The sequence below is a fragment of the Panthera pardus genome, unplaced genomic scaffold (assembly GCF_024362965.1).
Source record: "Panthera pardus isolate Hobbes unplaced genomic scaffold, ASM2436296v1 HiC_scaffold_8, whole genome shotgun sequence".
NCBI lineage: Eukaryota > Metazoa > Chordata > Mammalia > Carnivora > Felidae > Panthera > Panthera pardus.
The window spans coordinates 117715933-117738195 of NW_026527013.1; the positions used below are offsets into that span (position 1 = coordinate 117715933).

General features: G+C 41.1%; 1 protein-coding gene across 5 annotated transcripts in view; it reads left to right on the forward strand.

Annotated features, from left to right (window-relative positions):
* The window catches only part of SNX10 (sorting nexin 10), a 74103-nt gene extending 59610 nt beyond the window's left edge, over window positions 1–14493 (forward strand). For all 5 annotated transcript variants that reach the window (XM_053897133.1, XM_053897132.1, XM_053897131.1 and 2 more), the window contains 5 exons: window positions 359–445; window positions 4061–4161; window positions 4561–4659; window positions 12016–12228; window positions 12700–14493. In XM_053897133.1, the coding sequence (XP_053753108.1) occupies window positions 359–445; window positions 4061–4161; window positions 4561–4659; window positions 12016–12228; window positions 12700–12781 (582 nt within the window). In that variant the 3' untranslated portion in view covers window positions 12782–14493. The remainder of the gene's footprint in view (window positions 1–358; window positions 446–4060; window positions 4162–4560; window positions 4660–12015; window positions 12229–12699) is intronic.
* The last annotated feature ends 7770 nt before the right edge of the window (window positions 14494–22263 follow it).

Genomic DNA, 22263 nt, shown 5'->3' on the forward strand with positions numbered 1-22263 from the left:
AATGGCTGCTGTAAAGAAAGTGAAAAAAAGAAAGAAAAGTAAGATTTGAGAAAAATCTGAACGTATTTCACGATTCAAAATGACACATCAGTTACTTTATTACAGTCTTCATTAACCTGTAAGACTCCCTAGAAGGACCCCCAGGTTGGATTTACACCATTTTAAAAATTCCATCTGTGGCAGAAATGCTCTTGGACTTCCCATAGTGCCTGATTCATTAGCTTTACTTCTTGTTTTTAAAAGAATGAACAACCACAGCTCATTTCAGTTTTGTTCCAGTACTGTGTGCTTCTCTCCCTTCTTTCCAGCCCTGCTCGCGATTCTGAAACATATTCCTTTGTTTATGATGCCTTTACAGGAATTTGTAAGCGTCTGGGTTCGAGATCCTCGGATTCAGAAGGAGGACTTTTGGCATTCTTATATTGACTATGAGATATGTATTCATGTAAGTATTCAGTCAATAGTCTGCAGAAATCATGGCAGTTTTTAGGTATCATGCATTTGATGGGACACACTGTTATACTTCAAATTGATATTTGTAAAAATGTTCCTATCTCAAATAACTGACTTTGGATGATTATAACTAATGCCTGTGTCTCGAATGGAGTAGTAAGTTGGTTCCTAAAGTTGGAAAATTACTCATTAGAATTGCTTATTGTACCTTTGCTAATACTAATATTTTAAAGTTTATTGCCTTCATGTATGAATATGTGAATACATCTAAAATTCACAGTTAAAGTGTATTTATAGCTCATTAATGGTATTTCTTTATGATCTGTTATAGCATATTTCTGGGTAATAGATTGCCTGATAAATCTTAGGTTTTAAGAGGATATAGAGCTTTCTGGGAAACTGATGTGCAGTGGTTTTATATGTAGAATAAGAAAGTGGAAAATAAATACGTGCAATTATTTTGCTTTAGTCTAGATTCGTAATTAACATACGTAAATAACTAGAAATGATGTACTTTATTTGGAAGTAATACTTTATCATAATCTCGAGCATTTTTGTGTGGTGTATGGCCTTCTGTAATCATCTTGAACAAGGGTCAGCAAACTTTTTTTGTAAACACTGAGGTAGTAAATGTCTTCAGCTTTGGAGTATACATTCTGTCTCAAAACTACTCAATTCCACTATTGTCGGGCGAAAGCAGTCCTAAACAATACACAAATGAATAGATGTAACTGTATTCCAATAAAACTTTATTTGCAAAGCTAAGTGGCAGGCTGGATGTGGCCCACAGGCTATAGTTTATTGGACCTGATCGTGAAGATAGGTTCCTTTTCCCATCTGATTTAGTCCAGACTTCTCTTGGGAGCATAGACTCAGATTTTATCTGTGACTGTATGCAATGTGAAGTAAAATCTAGCCACCTTTAATCTTCCCATTGTAAATAGTTAAATTGATAGATTAGACACCCAGGCATCAGCCATAAAACTTTTTTTTCTCTCCTTTCTTCCCTTTTTTTTCTTTCAAAGTTCTCCAACTTAGAAAATAAAAACTCAGAACTGCTTGCTTTTTTTTTTTTTTTTTTTTTTTTTTAGAACTGCTTTTCTGATGATTGTGTTGAAGACCACTGCCAGGGTATACCTTGTATTTTGATTTTGTTTTGGTTTTACTCATAAAATCCCACCAGATATGTGTTCTGTGTGGAAAATTATGAGTATGTAAGAGTAAGCATTTGGAAATGAAACGTAATTCTTTAGTTGCCTTTTTAACTTCTTCTGAAAAATGTGTGTGTCCTTATCACACTTCATGGGAGACATGAAATTTAATTATCCTCAGAGAGTTAATGAAAGCGTAGATTTTTTTTTCTCTGCTACATAAGTTGCATTAGGTGAATTCAGAAATGTCTGTCTCAAGCCAGAAATGATAGATTCCACAAATATTATTTGGTGGTGTTCTGGCGTTTCTCTGAAATGCTAGTACATTGACAATGACTAAATCTTCTTGGCTTGGGAGATAACAGAATAAGCAAACAGATTTAGAGGAACTTAAAAATTAGTGATCTCAGCATAGTCTGGTCCTAACTATCCATACCTGTTTATGATTAGGAATGAGGTGGGGGCCTGCGTGGGGGGGACTAGAGAGCTCTAGTCAGCCTCATTTAGGTGCTGTACCCATAGGGCTTTGCAGTAGAGAAGCCGGTAGTTAACCCATTTAAATGAACCTCAAGAGAAATGACACCAGGTGACTGTGGAATCTCAGCATTTATTTAGAATTGTAAACTAGTGAACTGTATATGCTCTCCTAACCTTGTCCTGCAAATGAAGGACTTATGGATGGACCTTTGTCTGGCATAGGTGCCAGGTGGATCTCCAACTGACACCCACATTATTGACATCCACAATAATCCAGAACAGAGAAATGAAAGGGAGTTGAAATCGGTTCAGTCCTACCTGAGGTGTCAGGAGTCCCTGCAGTGGCCTGGTCCTCTAGAGGACACCTGCCCAGGCCTTGTTAGGACACTCGTCCTGGTGTGAACGGTCTGCTGACTCAGTCCCCCAGGGGTCACTTTAGAGTGAGGCCGTAGTAAGCTTTGAAATCCACACACAGAATGTTACTGTGCCCCAGACTCCGTCTTGTGCGTTTTGCTGCCGTGTTGTCAAAGGTGACAGGCTTTAGACCAGTAGCTCCTTTGGGGGCAGATCTCTTCATCTGTCTGCATTCTGAGGTTTCCTGAACTTTATCAAGTTTAGGAGAACCAGGAGCTGTGCCGTACCTTTCATGGGGGTGGGGGTGGGGGTGGGGGTGGGGGTGGTTTAAGAACTCAGGCACATAGTCACTCGCACTCGCCAAGGGAAACAACTGCTGGGTGCTTAGGTGCTAAGTGGTAGGATAATCATGATTTTTGAAAGAATAAAAATCTTGGGGACCCAAAACACTCTCATTTGGCAGGGTAAAGATCATGAAATAGAAGTTCGAAATAAATGTAGAGAACAGAAATCTTACGAAACCATTAGTCAGGTATCTGCCAGTCTCTCTTGTTTTACACAAAGGAGAAAGGAGAAACATGTATTTACTGGTCTTGGGTTTACCCCGAGGAGAAGCATTGCTGTTCTGCTTAGGATGGGGACTCTGTAGGTGGCTTTTCCAAGTCTGCCTTAGGGTAGCTGGAAGCAAACCGACATCTCCTATCTAATAACAGTATTAATAGATAACATTTGTCAGGTACTTACCATCAATCCTTATGACCACCCAGTAAAATAGGTGTGTACTACTTCACCCCCATTTTACCACTCAGCAAACTAGAGTTTAAGTGACTTGCCATATGGCAGGGCCAGAACTGGCACGTGGGTTCCCCATGGGTATAATTGTCCCTGTGTACCACAAGCCTCTCTCTACCTTGGATCGCACTCCCTTGCACATCTAGTAGAGAAGGAGAATGCTCTTCTCTTGTTTAAAAGTGATACCAGGGGGTGCCTGGCTGGCTCAGTCAGTAGAGCGTGAGACTCTTGAGTTCAGGGTTGTGAGTTCAAGCCCCGCTCTGGGTGTGGAGCCTACTTGAAATAAACATTAAAAAAAAAAAAGTGATTTCAGGATGCCTGAAAACCACCAAACCTGGTGGTTTGTGTGATCTGTACTGATGGCCGTATCAAGGATATGATGGCTTCTCGTGGTGTCGTGTCAAGGGCCATAAGAAAGTGTCTCAATTCCCAAAGGCTTCTCCAGCCTCATGGGTGGACGGTATTAAAATGGAAGGGATGACCCCGAGTTTTTATTGGTCATTTAGACTGCAGGATTTGTTTAATTTTTATGATTCATCTTTGAAAGCAGTGCTAATAGGTGAGCAGGAGGCTACCTCAGGACTCAGGGGACGGTAGGGTCAGGCTTTGCCCCAGGACAACACTGCGCGTTGATGTCATCCCGGCTGTTTTTCAGGGATGTAATAGATAGTGGTGGGCTTTGTGCAAGATTGGAATCTGGCACAAGTGCAACTGTGCTTTTGGTTTTTTTAAATCCTATGCAAATGAACATGGGCACATTTGGTGAGTTCGAGATGGAGGAAAAAACATTTTTTCCTTAAATGGGGCTTGTATTTTTCTTTTTCTTCAAACAGACCAATAGCATGTGTTTTACAATGAAAACATCCTGTGTGCGAAGAAGATACAGAGAATTTGTGTGGCTGAGGCAGAGACTCCAAAGTAATGCGTTGCTGGTGTAAGTGATTTAAATAAGTGATATTGGGGAGGCTTTATTATTATATTCAATATTTTAAAATTCGTCATGCATTAAGATTCAGAAAACATGAAGGATTTGATAGGCTTCTTGATTGCCATCTATAGCTTTAGTTAGTTTTGTGGCTGCTACATCTGAATACAAAATTTATCACTTGCATTTCACTAACCTGTTGAGTATTGACCATGAAAGCCCTCAAAAATTTTTAAAAATGGGTTTTTCTTTAAGTTAATTAATTATCTTATACCCTTATTATATATACCCTATAATATATACAACTATATGATAATTATAACATAATTTGCTTTCGCTTGGAGAAATTTTGTCCCTAACCCACCTTGATTTGATTATTAAAAAAAATTTTTTTTCCTTTTTCCTAAGGCAACTGCCAGAACTTCCATCTAAAAACCTGTTTTTCAACATGAATAATCGCCAGCATGTAGATCAGCGTCGTCAGGGTTTGGAAGATTTCCTCAGAAAGTAAGTGTGCAGAAACTCTTGCGGCCATACAGGAGTTGTAAGCAAAGTGCTTTGCAAAAGTTGAGTGTCCTATAATTATGTGGGGGAGAAGAATATCAGTGTTCCAAATATTAATAATAATCTAGAGCCTACCTCAGTAGTTCATTTCCTATATTAGAGCGCCATCTTGTGGCTGACATCTTATCGTGCACATCTGGGACCACATCTTCTAGAAGGAAAACAATGAGCTAATTGAGTCTGGTGATGAATAAATCTGTGGTCCTTGAAGCTGTAAAGCAGAGCCAAATTACTACTCAGCTGACAAAAGTAAAATTTGCGAGGAAGCAAACATGCTTTATTAAAAAGGTGCTACTTAAAAACTATCTTTATTTACAACATTTCGGATCGACAGACCAAAATCCGTTCTCCAGTGCATTGGCTGCTAAGTGATACTGTTCTGGGCTCTTCTAAAGGAAGACTTTAACTCTCCTCTTTGGAGGGAATGTTTATAAGGGAGTATTTATTGGTGGTTGAATAGTCCCGGTGGGTTATTAGCTCTGGATTGCTTGGTGATGGTAGGCAGTGCAGTTAAAATGACTTGAATTCTCACCGCTATAATTTCTTTCTGTCCCCACTCCGGAATGCTAGAATACCCATCGTGTGAGACAGCACATTGGTTTGCACACAGATGCTGAGGCCAGACTGTCTGGGTTCAAATTTTGGCTCTGCTACTTATGAGCTGAGGGGCTGGGAGCATTTTCTACCTCCTGTGTGCTTTTGTTTTTTTTCCATCTATAAAATGGGGTTAAAAATAGTATGTACTTCATATAGTTGTTGAGAGGATGAAGTGAGTTAATGAATAGAAAGCACTCACAATAGTGTGACATGTCATGTGTGGTATTGGCTGTTATTGTTTTGATCCACTTAGACATGAAATAGCTTTGAGCTAATTTTTTAAACTTCCCATTTTATAGATAAGGAAATAGGCTGAGTCATAGGACTGCTGGTTAGTGGCAGGGCCCAGCTTCCTAAGCTCTCTTTCTTTTTCTCCTGACTTCAGGGTCTGCAGTAATCTCCTTTTGAGTTCATTCACTCCATGGGACCTTAGAGCCAGCCTGAAATAATATACTGCCTTCTCCCCATATGGCTCACTCATAAAGGGTTTGGATATTAAGTATGCACATGAATATTAATATTTATTTCCATTAAGTTGATATAGTGTCTTTCCTTGGAAGGGGTCATGGAGACATACAGAAATATCCGCGATTATAAATTGAAGGAGGGCCAGAAAGGAAAAAGAACAGAGGAATAAAAATGACAAGAGACCATAAGAACCCATTAACCAAGCCAAGTCCTCAGAAAACATTACGGTGGTATTCTTTTGGGTATCACAGGCATGACGGAACAAAGGCCTGGTCAACTTTTTTCTGCCCGTTTCCTTTGGAGACCGCTCTGCTTTTAATTGTTGTCTGTATGAGACCCAGGTGGCTGATGGCATCTCCCTTAAGATGTGGCCCCAGTTGTCCAAGTTGGCCGAATGGCCCGTCAGTGCAGATGCTGTTCAGGAAGCTGCAGACTGGCCATTGGCAGTGGGGCCTGGGTGGGGACAGCCAAATCCTGCAGTCCCTGTCAGCACTCGGGGGCCGCTTGTCTTCCGTAGAGAAGTCTCCTTTTTGGAGGTCAAAGAACAGCATGTGTCTCTGTCTTTACATTGAGTTAAGCTCAGGGCGTGTGTTTTTGACCAGGAATCACTTCGCTGCTTTGAATACGACCTTTTTTCCACAGTTGATCTGCCAAATTAATGACTGAATGAATGTCATTTGGCTGCAGTGCACTTAGGCTTGTGCTTGGTTATTTTTACATACTGTGTCGTTTGGCTGTTTGCGGATTGAATTTGATGCAGACATCATAGCAGAAAGTATCCTGGATCAGGAGCTTGAAGAGCTGGGTTCCAGGTCTCCTATAAGTCACAACTCCTAATTTTTTTCTGGCCATCCGACCTTGGAAGAGTCACTTAATTCTTGTGTGCCTTTGTTGTAAAGGGTATGATGATGTAGCACATTCACTGCTGCCCTAGTTGGTTGTGTCGTTAAGATGATGCATTGGTAAGGACTCTGGAAACCTATTTAGTAAGTGACTACTTCCGACTGCGCACAATGGACACCAATCCTTATCCACTTGAAACTTCCATTCTAGTGGGAAAGTCCTATGTACTTACCAGGGGATGGCTAGGTTCATTAAAATTGGGTCTGGGTTACCATCCAGAAGTCAAATCAGAGAAGAGACAGCAAGTTCGCTTGTGGTGTCTGTTCCACTGTGGTGTGTGAACATTAGTCTCCAAGCTGGTGAGTTTCACATTAAAAGTGAAGCTGGTGCTTCTACGTGGTTTGAACCTGAAGGAAGCAACAAGTCTATAATACCACACGGCCGGATTCACCCCCGACCTAAATGGCCTAAATACCGTGGCCCCTTCAGGTCCTCCTCACCCTCCGTTCTGTGTCCCTCGGATTCGGATGCATAGCTTTGTCCAGTCTGTGTAGAAGTAGCAACCTTCCAGCTCTTTTCCCCTGGGATCCCCCGAGCCCAAGTCCATTTTGGGAAGCGGGATGTGACTTGCAACTCGGCGGTCTCAGTGCCATCTCAGCGCCGTGTCCTGACCCCAGCTTGACATCCCCTGAGGCCCCATGAGGTACCTGCTAAGTAGTGGTTACTGTCAATGGCCTGTACCTTGTTTTTTGTGTAGTACTTCTAGGAACTTGAGAGGGAAGATACCACAGCATTCAAATGTGATATATACTTGTGCTGTAGATTTATCCCATGTATTTCTTTTGATAATTTTATTTTTTTAAACTACATCCAAATTAGCATAAAGTGCAACAGTAATTTCAGGAGTAGATTCCTTAGTGCCCCTTACCCAATTAGCCCATCCCCCCCTTCCCACAGCCCCTCCAGAAACCCTCTGTTTGTTCTCCATATTTAAGAGTCGCTTATGTTTTGTCCCCCTCCCTGTTTTGATCATCGCATGTATTTTTTAAACCTGGTTTTTATGTAAGTTTTGAAGTTATGAACCAAGAAGAGTATATATGTTCAAACCCTTTAAAACCAAATTGCTGCTGTCTCTGTACATATGTGTGTATACTATATATATATATTCATCTTAAGGTGGGATAATACTTTTTTATTAAAAAATTTATGTTTATTTTTGAGAGAGAGCGAGGGAGAGAGGCAGACACAAAATCCAAAGCAGACTCCAGGCTCCGAGCTGTCAGCACAGAGCCTGACGCAGGGCTCAAACCCATGAACCATGAGATCATGACCTGAGCCGAAGTCAGTCGCTTAACCCACTGAGCCACCCAGGCACCTCAGTAATACATCTTTAATAACAAAGTACGCATCCAGGCCAGTCTTCATAAAGGAATTGGAAAGTTGTTCCTTTGACTAGGTGCCAAAGAATAATAATTTATACTGTTTATTGAACACTTGCTAGCTTTTGTGTCTAGCTTTTTGCATGTTTTAGCTCAGGTCCTACAATAATATTAAGAATTGGGTATCATCTCACTTTTATAAACAAGGAAGTTAGAGGAAAGGTGGAGGCATATTCATTCTAGGATCTGGCAGGTTTATAATTAGTAGAACTCTTACATGATAGTTAAATTTGGTCAGTATGAGTGTGAGATTTTTCAAATACATTCATTTTCCCTCAATCTTGGCTATACTCTCCCGTTTGGATTTTCCCTCCCTAGCTAATTATAAATTGTAAGTCACTTCTGCTAATAGTTATGGGAAAAGAAAGTTATGGACTAAAATGATAAACTGTGTTGGTAAGTCCCTAACGATAAACATGGCAGTCCTACTAATTTTTTGTTTGATTCATATCATGAATGGGAGCCAGCTTTCCTTTTTTGCTGAATTCATCCCATTAATATAACTACATGTGCCTTACAGTGTAGACTTTTTATTATAGCTTTATATTTCTTAAAAATTTAAGGAATATTAGTTTTTTGTGAAAGGATACCATGAAAACACACACACACACACACACACACACACACACACACACACACAATATAAGTCTTTGTGTTCAATAGAGGGCACCATAGCACAGATCATGAATGTCTTCGGAGAAGATTTGTAGGTTGTTTTTTTTTTTCCCTCATGGTAAGAGGTAAACAGGCTGACTTAAATTCTTTCTCCCCTACATCCAACTGCGAACCTTCCACACTGTACACATGTGTATATATCATTATATTGGGTTCAGTAGACAGGGCATCCTTAGTTAGGATTAAATGGTTTTGCATAGCTATATATTGTTCCCAACTGAACTGGTATATAATACACCTAATAAAATCAGGTTGAGGAAAACCAGATTTTCAACTGTGTCCAATTCAAGGGAAAAACAAGATTTGCTTTGTTTAGTTTAAATTTGTTATGGGGAAAGGAATAACGTTTGACTCATGTTGTAAATATCTTTTCAGAAATACCTCTAAAATTCTAGAGGCTATTTGTTGCTCCTTTTGTAAAGGCTTGAAAATTGTATACATTTGTTTTTATGGAGGCTTATAAAGATGACATTTTATTGACCATTTTACAAAGTACTCTTTATATTAAGTTTGAAGTTAATTTCTGCTGTTAGATTTGTTTGTGGAAAGTGTGGCACAAATATGACTAAGGTAAAAATAGGATTTAATACTATGATGATGGCAGTCACAACGTTCTCTGAAATACAGTAAACCAGGTGTTACTTAAAATGAACTGGTTACGCTCACTGAACCAGATGGGAAAATGCTTTCAAAATTTTGTATTTTTAATTGTGAAATGAATTATCTGAGTAAAAAAAAAAAAATCATAAGTACATTAAAAAATTATTTTGCTTCTTTAAAGGCCATACCCATGGAGTATGGTAGCATAAATTTAGCCAGCCAGCGGGCATTCAGATGTACTGTCTTTGAACTCCAGGCCTGTGTGGTGTTCAGATCTCGCCTCCCCAGCCACATTCTCCCACTTCAGAATTGTGAGCTGGGTGTGTGCGGGCTCCCTCTCGCTTTTCACGGGCATGTCCTCCAGATGGCAGTAGCGAGCAGAAGAGAAAACACTGGGAAATAATGAGTCTAATGTACAGTAAAATTGGAAATTGAATTATAGCTCAAGAAAAAGGACAGTAGCCTTGAGGTCCCGATCAACCTGGACTCTGATCACTTTTGTTTGCTGTACCCGTGTGTTAGGTTACCAGCAAGTTAATAACAGCGCGTGAGCAGTTCAAGGCTCAGTAGAATTGCTTTAGACGTGAAATAAAGCTAAAATGAATTTGTGTCCAATATCATTGGCATTAGTGCTCATTACTTTTGTGGTGTAATGCCTCGAACCATCTAAAATCAATTTTAAGGATTACCCATTATTTTATAAAGAAAATAAAACACATTTCCAACAGAAATAAAGCAGTAAGTATAATCCCGTGAGCAGTTACTTGTACCCTGGCTGGCAGGAAAACCACTGACAGACAGAAGGGCGCAGGAAACACTCCGTGCAAACTTCACAGTGGATGCAAGTTCATATTAATGGGCTGTTGCCACATAAATCTTCTCTTGATTTCAAGTATTTAAAACAAGAGTGGTAAACATTTGTAAATGTAGAAAATAAATCTCAAAGAGTAGTAAAAGGGATTTACTACTTTACTACTTGTACTTGGTAAATTAATCTTTACCATGTGACATGCTCATCTTCTGGGAGAAGCCAGGGCAGAAGACACGGAGGGAAGGGAAGTATTTAGCTGCTTTGCTTGAGAGTTTTGCCCTTTCAAAACGCACAAAGCTTTTCATTTTCCTTTTCGTGGGGCCAGTAAAGAATATTTTCCCAGGCTACATTTGGTAAGCCTGTCGAAGCTACATTTTGGTTGTGATACTGTACGTGTTTAGACTTTTGCCTCTGTTTTATTTTGAAGAAAAGGAAATCTTGTAATGACCTTGGATTTTAAGTAAATTAATATGAATGGCCAGAAAAGATTCACTTTTCCTAATTATTTGTGTAAAAATGCAGACTATAAGGCAAGGTTCATTTGGCCTGACATACATAATCTGTTTTTCTTAGAGCTCTCTATGAAAAATCCCATGTTGGGCAAAATTATGCTCAGGTTTTAGTATTTTAGTTTTGTCCCTTCTATCTGGTCTGAGTGCCTTGTATTATATCTTTATTGGACTATTTGTAGAGACTAAATTATCATACATCAAGATCTTTCCTGAAAATATGAAACAGGTTTTCATTTAAAAATAAGGGTGGGGCGCCTGGGTGGCTCAGTCGGTTGGGTGTCCGACTTCAGCTCAGGTCATGATCTCACAGTCCATGAGTTCGAGCCCCGCATCGGGCTCTGTGCTGACAGCTCAGAGCCTGGAGCCTGCTTCAGATTCTGTGTCTTCCTCTCTCTCTGCCCCTCCCCTGCTCATACTCTGTCTCTCTCTGTCTCAAAAATAAATAAAAACATTTAAAAAAATAAAAATAAAAATAAGGGTGTACTCTGACTTCATTTCCCCTCCCAAGACATGCATTTCAGAAAGAAAACCCACATTCAGTAATAATATGAATTTGAGCATGTATGGATTTGTTAGAGTCGTTTTTAATTTTCCGTGTAGTTCTGATGCACTGGTTGAAATCTGTACTCGTTGTAAACTTTGACTTTGAATATGGGAAGGCTAGTATGTACTTACCACAGAATCATCATGGTTTAAGTATAGATATGGTAAAATTAGCTGGGAGCAATTTTATTTGATGGCTTATTTTAATAACATAGATACACAGTGCTACTGCAGAGTATGGAGAAATTTCTCGCCGATTTTAGGTATTCAAAAAAAGCCATCTCTCAACTTAGCTGTTGTAAACATGTACATAAGTATACTTGTAAAGTTTTAAAATGTAAAACATGCTGAGAAACGTATTGACTTTTTAATATAATTTTTAATAGCAGTGGAAAGTTTTGATGTTTGATGACAGCCTAGCCAATAAAGATCACAGAACAGACATGCTGGTTGGCAGTAAAAAATTTTTTTTAAGTAGAATAAATTTCTAGGACTATCAGCAGAATCTTTCCATAATTAATCCACACGGTCATAACAGATGGTTAAATTGAAGAAACGTCCTTGAAGTTATTCTTTTAACAGATGTTGTTAACTATTAGCTTCGTGTTTTTACTCACCTAAATTTCCAAATAATTGAATAAAAGTTAACATATGCTTTCATCCTTTTAATAGGCAGAGTCTGTAATTGATGCAAAGTTTGCCATAGTAGAGAAATTATAGCGGTGGCACATTTCTAACATTTCTCCTCTCTCCTACCCTCGAATTGTCCACCCCTGTTCACCGAGGATGTCTCCTTGTTTCTTTTGCCCAGGGTCCTACAGAACGCGCTTCTGCTCTCGGACAGCTGCCTTCACCTCTTCCTGCAGAGCCATTTGAATTCGGAAGACATTGAGGCCTGCGTCTCCGGGCAGACGAAGTACTCGGTAGAAGACGCAATTCACAAGTTTGCCTTGATGAACAGACGTTTCCCTGAAGAAGATGAAGAAGGAAAAAAAGAAAATGATATAGATTATGACTCAGAAAGGTATCGCCTTGCATTTCGAGTTAACGTGTATGCGTCTGTATGATACAGAGCGCGCGTGTGCGTGCGCATATACACGTACATGTGTGTATATGCATACGCACCTCACTGTTTTGTTGATGTAATACTAAGATAATGAAAAAATTAATTGACTGAGATTTTATTGAGCTGTGACAGCTCATCATAGTAGTCTTCACACACACCTCCACACTGAATTAATGAACGCAGTAGAAATTCAATTATCTGCATTCTGATTATGTGACTTTCATTTAGTCAGACTTGAATTATTCGCGTTTAAATTATCTAGCTAAAAAAATATCCAACTGCACTCCAAATGGCTAATTAAAAGTCCAAATTTCCTGTCTCTCTTTGTGACTGGAGATAATTAAAGTTCTCCTCTGTTACTCAGGCTTTGAGTGTGTTGTGAAAACCAATTTCCTCTTTTTATTATTTTCCCCCTCTCTTCTTTTCCAGTTCATCCTCTGGGCTCGGACACAGTAGTGATGACAGCAGTTCACACGGATGTAAAATGAGCACAGCCCCGCAGGAATCCTGAAAAAGAATTCTGATGTTACCATCTTCGGAATAGTGAATTACGTCCAGTCGTGGAGAAGCAAGCTCACTAATAATAGCTTCTTACCTAACGCTCCCTGTCATGATAGTAGGTATTTAATTAAAGACGTTGGGTTGTTTATTAGTGGTATTTTTATGTTGTCTTATTTTGGATAAGCTCCTGTAAAAAGCTAAAGGCCCGCGAATGCAACTCTCCTTTGTAGGCAAACATTATCGGTAAAACTAGATCCTGTCCTGAACTGAAATGCCACATACATTTAGAAGCACCGAGTTGGTTTTGCTGAATTTGAAAAGATAGGTAAATAGGCAGCATTGAAAATCCAGAAAGCGCCTTCCTTCTCGTGTCAGTGGGACAGCGTCAGCATAAACCCAGCTCGTGTGATCTTAGCCAGTATGAAGACTGACGGCATCGACCGGACGGCCTCTTTCAGACATGTGGCTGATGTTTTCTGGGCACCTCCCCTGCACTGGCAAAACACTTCGCTTTGGGTGTTTGAAATATTTTAAGAAGCTTCGCCTTTCCAGTATTTTATTTCACACGTAGATGGAAAATGTACCTTATGACTAGAGACATGGTAAAATAATGTTTACGTCTTACATGAAAACAGAAATCGTGCTCGTAATTTTGTTCATACCTGCAATATATAGATTCAGAAATACATTTGCATTGTTCACATTAAGCTTTAACACCTGGTTTCTGGAAACAGGTACTGTGGTTTCATTACCGGCGTGTAATTAGAATTCCAGGTTGACTGTTTTCTGACTAAATGTGCAATTTCTTATCACTAGATAACTTTCAGTGTCAGTGGTGGTTACTTGTTACTTATTTTTAAGTTACAAGTGGGATCTTATAAAAAGTAATACATTTAATGTTTTCAATAAACATTCCCATCATTTAGAAAAGAATATCAACTTGCTAATTTAAGAATTACTCATTTTTCAAGAGCCTTTCTTTTAAGGCATCTGCCTGAGGACTGGCGCAGTTTAATAAAATGTCTTCTTTGTTAGTGGCCCAAAGATAAAATGTCTTAGATAAACTACATTGAACTTCAAATTTCAGATGAGGCAGCGTTTCCTTGAGATAATTATCCAAGTTTCTTCTCTGTTGAATGGTGTGAAGCGTCTCTCAAACTACCGGGAAGACACTTCCATGTAACTGCGATAACTTGTTGCTTTAATTAAATGTTACCTCACCTCATTTTAACTGGGAGTTTAAAAGTGACTGTATTATTAAAAAGCCTTTGAAGTGCTCGTAACTAAGAACAGAAAATAAATTAAATTTAGAACAAGAATGATTTCCTTAAGTTTTCCTTTTTTGTTTTTGTTTGGTCTAAAACATTATTGAACTTTTGTAAATATTTTTATTTAATGTATCTTGGATCTTGTTATTTTATCATCTAAGACTCATTTTAACACGGGGGCGGAAAAGATGGAGCAATTTCTTTTTATCTTGCTAACCTGTGAAGTTTGCCATCTAGCCATGTAAGAGCGATCCCCAGCTTGTTTGGCAATATGTGTCTGAATTCACATTATTTCTGTTTTACAGCAGTTTTCAACAGCATGTAATGTGCCACCAATTGTCATATTTTTAGATGATGTAACATAGCCATTAAAGTTGATATTAAGTAATGCCTAATACTGTGGTATGTAACCTTCACATGATCATCGTTTTCACATTAAACGTGAAAAAATCAAGTTCAGTTTGTTGGATCACTTATTTTATAGAAGAGGATACATTTTTTTTTTTGACTTCCACCTAATTTCAGGGTGTTTTTGAGCAAGCAGTAAATTTTAATGAGAAACGTGGGTAAGATTTGGTTTACTGCTCAGTATAGTTGTACACATTTGAGGTTTTTAGCCTTGGGTTTGGTTGTTTTGTAAGCACTGGCTTCTCATTTTCTGCAGCTGAGATATTTAGGTAAACTTCAGCCCCCAGTGGCCTTCTTGCTATGTTCAAGTCTCTTATTTTTCTCTGGCGTAATTTTATAAAGCTTTCTTTGGGAAAAAAAAGTAGTTACTAAGTAACTAAATTAAGTCGATGTTTATTTAAAACTATTTTTAATGTAATCTTGGATGCTTTATGATTTACATACAGCAGAACTGTATTTCCCTGGCTAGTTCTTAAAGGGTAAATGATTCACCTATAAAGCCAGTTTGTGTGTTTTGTTTGAGAACTGGTTTTATATATAACCCGGAGGTGTCGACAAGGAAAGTCAACAACCTGTTACTTAGGGCTTCTTTAAAGTCTCACTTGGAAGAAAGTGACTTAGATTCTAGTTAAAATTACAAGTTTTAAAAATTGCCAAGGAAAAGCAGAAATGTTTATCTTTAAATAGTTATGTCCCTTAAGATATTAAATATCTTGCAGGAGCTTTTCAAGCCTAATGCACATTTTATTGAATAATTAAATACAAACAAGTGATATGCAATAACCTTACTGTAGTAAGGTAAAAGAATAAAATTTCTTTTATGGCTATTGAGAACATAAACAAATTCATTTAGCCTCGCCACAATTACAGTTATATCCAACAGTAAATTGAATGTTGTTTTGAACTCCGTTTTTTTGGTGCCTTAAGGATTTATCATTATGGAGCTACTGTGGTACAAATAAGGTTTTTAGTATTTCAGCTATAAATGGAAGACAGTTTTTTTCACAAAAGGCCTCTACAGTTTTAAGACAAATATAACACAACAAAAGCTTATTCTCTTTCTAAATAGTTGCCCTCTTAATACTTAAATTGCTTAGTTGGTGTCCTGTAAATCCAATGTAGCATCTTTTCAGTGGAGGAAAACCATTAATTTCAACACAATTTTCTGTTTTTGTTTGGAATATAGACCTTCTCTTCCTTTATTATATAGACACATTTTCAAGTACAAAACGCCGTCTGAAATTAATTACTGCAATTTGATATTCAAAGCATAGATACAATTTTCTTTGCAAATAAAGGTCATAAGAAATACATTTTAATAGAGGGAATTCAAAAATTTTAGAAGAATGTAGGTAAGCAACATTTTAAAATTTGAAATATTTACTAAGGATTTTGACTCTGTTCTTTGCCGTATGCATCTCACAAACGAGTCACCATTGTCCCTTTAAGTCAGACACAATTGCTGTTCACTCTTGTTGGAAACTTTTCTGGATCATTGTTATGAACACTGCCTTGGACAGTCATTTATTTCAGCTGCGCCAACTCTGGTAATGATCATTTTCTCTTTCTCCAAAATTCCAAGGACTTCTTTTCAAACGATACAGAAGAAAAGAGGGGAAAAAATTCAGCCACGGTTTTCTGCTGAAAGTAAACTCTGGTCTAAAGACACTATGCAAATGGCTTATGCCAAAGAGGCACACACCCTTTCTCTCCCCCACGAGAAGTGTAGACTCATCCCCAAACCCCACACCGCTTGTCTTTGCTGCTGCAGAGGCACAGCACGGGCATAACTTGTGGTTGTGTTTTTGTTAGTTTCTTACCTCTGGGTCTTCTTTATAGCTCTGCCCCCACCCCACTGGCGGTGGCGCTCCCGCCGCTGCACCCTCGGCCGCCCGTTGGCTGCGGCGCCTCGGCGGCCCGCGCACACTCCCCCGCGCCGCGTCCCGTACACGCGCGCTCCCGCCTCCTCCCGCCCGGGCGCTCCGCCGGCGGCGGCTGCGGCGGCGACTGGGTGGCAGGTAGCGAGCCAGCCGGCCTCGGTCCGGTAACCCATGGCAACCGCCCTGGTAACCCATAGCAACTGCGCTGCGGAAAGAAAGAGAGAGAGAGAGAGAGAGAAAAAAAAGAAAACCCGGGTGGAGGGAGGCGGTGGGTGGCGAGTGGGAACAACGGCCGCAAAAAGACAGCGATTTACAGCACAAACCTGCAGCGCCCTCTCCCCTGCCCCACCTGCTGCCAACGTGGGCACCACGAGGCCCCCTTCCCAATGTGAAAATGACGACTCTGGCTGCTTGAAAAACAATAATAAAACATAAAAATGCAGAGGGGCCTCGGAGGGTGGGTTTGGTGTCGGAGGGGCGGGGGGAGCTTTGAATAGCGACGTCCCCACCGCGGGCCTCCGGGCTCGGTGGTCTCCTGGGGCCCCGCTGGGTTTGGGAGCGCGCGTGGAGCCGCAACTCCGCCGTTCTGGTGGGTTTGGGGATGGTTGGGTCGGGGTCGGCCGCGCCGGAGCCGCAGCCGGGGGAGGCGGCGGCGGCGGCGGCGGCGGCGCTGCCCCGTCTAGACCTGAGTCTTTGTTCTGCAAGATGCTCGCGGCGCTGCGGCCCCCGGCCCCGCCGGCCGGCCGGAGAGCGGGCGACGACGTGCCGCCCGGCCTGGAGGCGACGAGGCCTGGGGGGTACGGGGGGGGCGGCGAACGCCCCGGGGTCGCGGCGAGGCTGGGGCGAAGCCGGTGCGCTCCGAATGTCTGCGCACGCACCGCACCCGTTAGTTAACCCCTTTCCTCTCCAGTCTCCCCAGGACCTTAAAACCTGCCGAGCGGACGCGCCGTCGCCTTAAACTCGCCTCCTCCCGTTTGGAGAGGGAGGGGACGGTCGCGCCTGGTGGCGGGACTGGGCCTCGGGATAGAAGCGCGTGCCTCCGGGTCCAGAAACGGCCCTGGGTCAGAGTTTAATGTCTCTGTGTGCGGGGGTGGGGGTAGCGGGGTAGTTTAGGAACACGGATCCTCCACCGCTTTAGGCTGCGGGCCCAGAAGCGGGGCGGGGGGGGGGGGGGCGCTGTTCTTCGCCTGGAAAAAAGAGGCGCGCGCAGATGGCATAGCCGGTGCAAGGCCGTCGGAGGACAGAGGGGGGCGCTGCGGGGCCAGGGCGGCGGAGAGAACACGCAGCCTCGGGTCTGGCTAGTTGTCCGCTTGGTGGAGTGAGTGGCGTTAGGGGTTCCAGGTCGGAGGAACCTGCGCCCCATGTAGATTTCACTTTGTGCTTAGTGGCATCGTCTGCTCGCTAGCGTATTCGCAGAACCCCCAGCCCTCAATGAGATGATGCAGGAAATAATACCAGAGACTCGGTCCTTCAGTACAGAACACCTAGGCACATAAAAGGCCATTCCACAAGGACATGTACCGGAGTGAAGACCGGCTGCCCTAGGAAGCTGGAAGTCCACAGTCTACGTCTAGTTCAAACGAGTTGTGATTCCAAGCTCATTTTGATGCTTTAGAAAGGAAAACGTTTGACCTGGACGATTTTTTAACTCCTTTGAGATCTTAATCCTCAGTTATTTTCCCTCTGTAGATGTGTCCCAGTTTGCTGATAGCAAAGCCATCAGCAACATCTTTTTTTTATGGCAAAGATCTACACACGTATGACACGCATTCGTTTGTACCATGTATGTTCCTGAAGAAGTGATTAGATCAACCATGTTTTATATATCTAACTTTTGCTGGTAGACAAAAGGGAATCTGGCTATGTAAAGAGTGCTATTTTAATCCTTTCATCAAGAAAAGACTCTCCCAAATATATATTTTTGCTACCACGGATCCTCGGGAAACTTGGTTCATTTCACAAATGTGCGCGTTCTGGGTTCCACTGCCTACTGGGCACCTGCTACAGAGAGACCCTGTGAACCTTTAGAGGTGAAAGGTAGCTCCTTGCACGCCTGGGGATCCATTCAGTACCACCCCAGCCCTCTGCATAGTGGTGTACTGGGAGCCCTGTGCTTTAATTTAATTTTTTTTTTTTTAACAAAAGCAATTACAGAAAAGTGCAAATTTAACGTGTGACATTTAACATTTTGCCGTGGCAGGCAGCCTCCACTTAAATGGGGCCTTTCTGCAGAACAACAGGAGCCAAAAGGCCTTGTGTCATGGAGTAATGTAAGACACAATCTGGGCTGCAAACGCACAATGAATCGGGAAGGATTTATGTAATTAATTGACCAGTCTTAACCTGTTATCGTGATGTAAGGAATTTGGAACTCATTAATTTGGGCTCTGACAGATTTCATATTAGAGCTGGCAAATATGGATTGAACCTCTTATTCTTGTAGCAGCTGGAATTTCCATGACAGTGAGGATTAGTGAGGAAGACCTATTGCTGGAGTCAAACTGCCTCTTTGTAATCAGTAGCCCTGCTCTGCATTAAAGGGATAATGGAAAAAAAAAAAAAAAAAAAAAAAGGAAGAAGCGTATTACCTGGCTGAAGAAGCCGAAGGGGCTTCACTCTGCTGGTCTGTGTGTTAAGCTCAAGCATTTGCAGTGGAACGAAAACATTAATTGCAGTCATAAAGTTAGGTGGTTCCCTAAGCACCTTGAGAGAATGAGAAGGTAAGGGGCCTTAGGGTCGGGTTTGGTATTGTTGTCCAAGTTAAACGGAGTTAAAAGACGGAGCCTTTGAATTTCCTCTATGTGAGCACAGGGACTGTATGAAGAAGAATCTAGAAGTCTTCTGAGGGGCAAATTGTATTTCTTGTAATGTCATATCCACAAATGAGTAATTCAGAGCCTTGAAGGAGAGGCTGGCTTTCTCAGGAGTCACTCACTGTCTCCCGGTCAGAGCTCTTTCCCGGACCTCACGAAACCCAGAACTCACGTAATGAGCCTTTCATTGATAATCTAATCTCTGTCCTCTTCACAGCATATGATGTTTAATGAATCACCCATTTGGAAATGTCTGAAATGTCTGATTTCTTTTTTGAGATTTTAAGAAAACCCAGTAAAAACCTTACTTTCATTACCCCCTGCCCTTGACAATCAGAAAATTGCTAGGTTGAAAAAAGGGTCTCAAGATTAAACTAAATGCCTTTTCTTTTCCTTCCTTTCACAATAGTTTTCCCCTATTGCTGTTCTATGTGATAAGGTTAATATAACAACTGCCGTAAGGATCATTAATACAGGAAGATAAGCAAAGTTGCACGTTTAAAACATTTTCAGGGTATCATTTGCCTCCTTCTGCTGATAAAGAAGCCTTTGGTAACAAATGCAGAATGCAGGCACTGAACATTTAACTGTTTAGACAGACAGCCCAATTGGCCTTTCCTAATCCATTATTATTCATAAATACTCTTCAAATTTGCACCCTGACTGCTCTTGAAATGTGTTCTTTAATTTGTATATTACCTGGAAAATGTTTTCATTCAAACATAACTTAAATTTTAATATAATAGATACTGTTATAATAGAAATCTTCACACAAAAAAAACCCCAAAAAACAAAACAAAAAAAAAACCTTCCCTTCCTTTTTTGTGCTGTCTGGATTCCAACTGAATTCCAAAGTAAGTAAGAATTTTCCTTTTAGGTGGTGATGATGGGATTTGATCTCGCAACGAAGTACTTGGTGCAAAGATTTGTTTTGTGATTATCTTGTTAACAAGTGATTTCTTCAGCTTTGGTTCCGTTTAAATGAATGCATAAAGATAAACACTAGAAATTGCCATCGAAATATTAATGTTATCTTTCACACTGAGAGCAACGAGAGAGCTAGTAGTTGTTATTAGTATTATTATTTCAGTGGGAAGGCTGTGAAGATAAACAGTTGATATCAGCAAGAGTTGGATAACTAATATAAACCATGACAAGGGCGATTAATAGTGTATATAAACACACTTCAGATTTGTATACATGATCTCAGCTCTCACCTACGGATTTCTTTGTGGTTTTTTTTAGAGGGGTAATTTGTTAAGTTGGCAATTACAAGGTTATCAACTCATGTGCTGTGTGTACTGTTTACATATTGGAAGTATGGAACGGACATATTGAAGCATGATTTGTCTGAGAGAATGTTGACTGGAAGGAAGTCTGATGAATTGAGTTCTGACTCTGCCATTAGCACATACCCAAAGGTAGCTCCCAACCCCTCTCCACTGCAGTTTCCTCATCACTGCAGTAAGAAAACTGTATACAGAATGTCTTTAAAGGTGTTAATAAGTGTTACTAAAAAAAGAAGGAAGGAAGGAAGGAAGGAAGGAAGGAAGGAAGGAAGGAAGGAAGGAAGGAAGTTGGGAAGGAAAGAAAAAAAGAAAGAAAGAAAGAAAGAGAAAGAAAGAAAGAAAGAAAAGAAGGAAGGAAAGGGGTTAAGTTGGAGGTTTCCATGGTCAGTTACATTTCAGACACATTGAGTTAAACAAAATTTAACATTAATTTTTCTGCAGGACTTGTCAGTGCCTTTCATATGTTAATATGCACTGTGAATCTCTTAAGTGTACGTGTGTGGGAGGGCGTGGGGGGGGGGTGGCTTCTCTATGCAGTTTCCTTAACCTGATTTGAAGAAGAAAATCTAAAATTCCATGATATTTGATTCTGTAATACTTTGGATCTCTTCCCAGAATGAATGCACTTGCATTCACCCCAGGTGTCCCTGAGGTGTGGTGTGTGAGGGAAGTGTGAATATCACTAAGTAAAAAGGATTCTCCTTCAGAGAGCAAGTTCTATAAAGAGGCAGGGAAAATGGTAACAAGTTTAAATCTTGGTTTCACTGCTTACAAGATAAGTGGGAATAGGTCACTCAACCTTACGGAATTCGTTCCTTCATTTATAGCGTGAGGATAATAATACAACGAGAGGCTGGATGTGAATTGCTGATGAAGTCACTGCGGGTTCCCTTGGTTCAGAAGGGTCTTTTCTTTTCCCCTCCCAATGCCTCATAGCTTGGCTAATTCCTACTAGTTATTCAGGACTCACGATATGTCTCCTATGCGCTGATGGCTGAGGTCTACTCTGAGGGCATCCACTACAAGTCAGGTGCCCTTTCGTGGTGTTTCTGTAGCAAGACCCACGTATCCCCGCGTGACTTTCTGGTAGCACTTCTCCCTCTGCTCTTCATGATTGGTCACCCGCCTGTCTGTTCCTCTGTTCAGGCAGAAGCTCCTGGACGGTGAGGAACGCATTTCATTTCTGCCTCCCACCCCCCTGCCACCCAGCACCAACCTACAGTTTAATACGGAGCACGTTCTGGAGTCAATGATGCCATGTGGTGGGCAAAAGGCCTGTGGACCCTCTTAAGGCTCCATTTCCTGTGGCAGAACCAGCAAAAATAGAAGAGCTTAGAGAATGCAGCAGGTAATTCAGAGACGTTTACCTCCTTGAACTTGGAGACTTTGGTCATCCTGACGGTGCATGAGAACCCTCATGCACAGTGCCTTGTTTCCCAGTTCTCTTTTGCAATAGGCCTTGCGATGGTAATATAATTGTCCACTCGTGAGGTCTGCCTGGCGGGTCAATAAATGCCTTGCTCGACATTACTTTTTTCGTTGATCAAAGAGACCATTCAATGAAACATTTTGATGAAATATTTCTTCTGGCCAACTCGGTTCTGACAAGACACTGTGCCTAGTGCAGTGTGTCAACAGTAGAGTGACATCCAAAACAGAGTTGATGATCGAGTTGAAATATTTGACCCTATGGGGCGCCTGGGTGGCTCAGTCGGTTAAGCGTCCGACTTCGGCTCAGGTCATGATCTCATGGTCCGTGAGTTCGAGCCCCGCGTCGGGCTCTGTGCTGACAGCTCGGAGCCTGGAGCCTGTTTCGGATTCTGTGTCTCCCTCT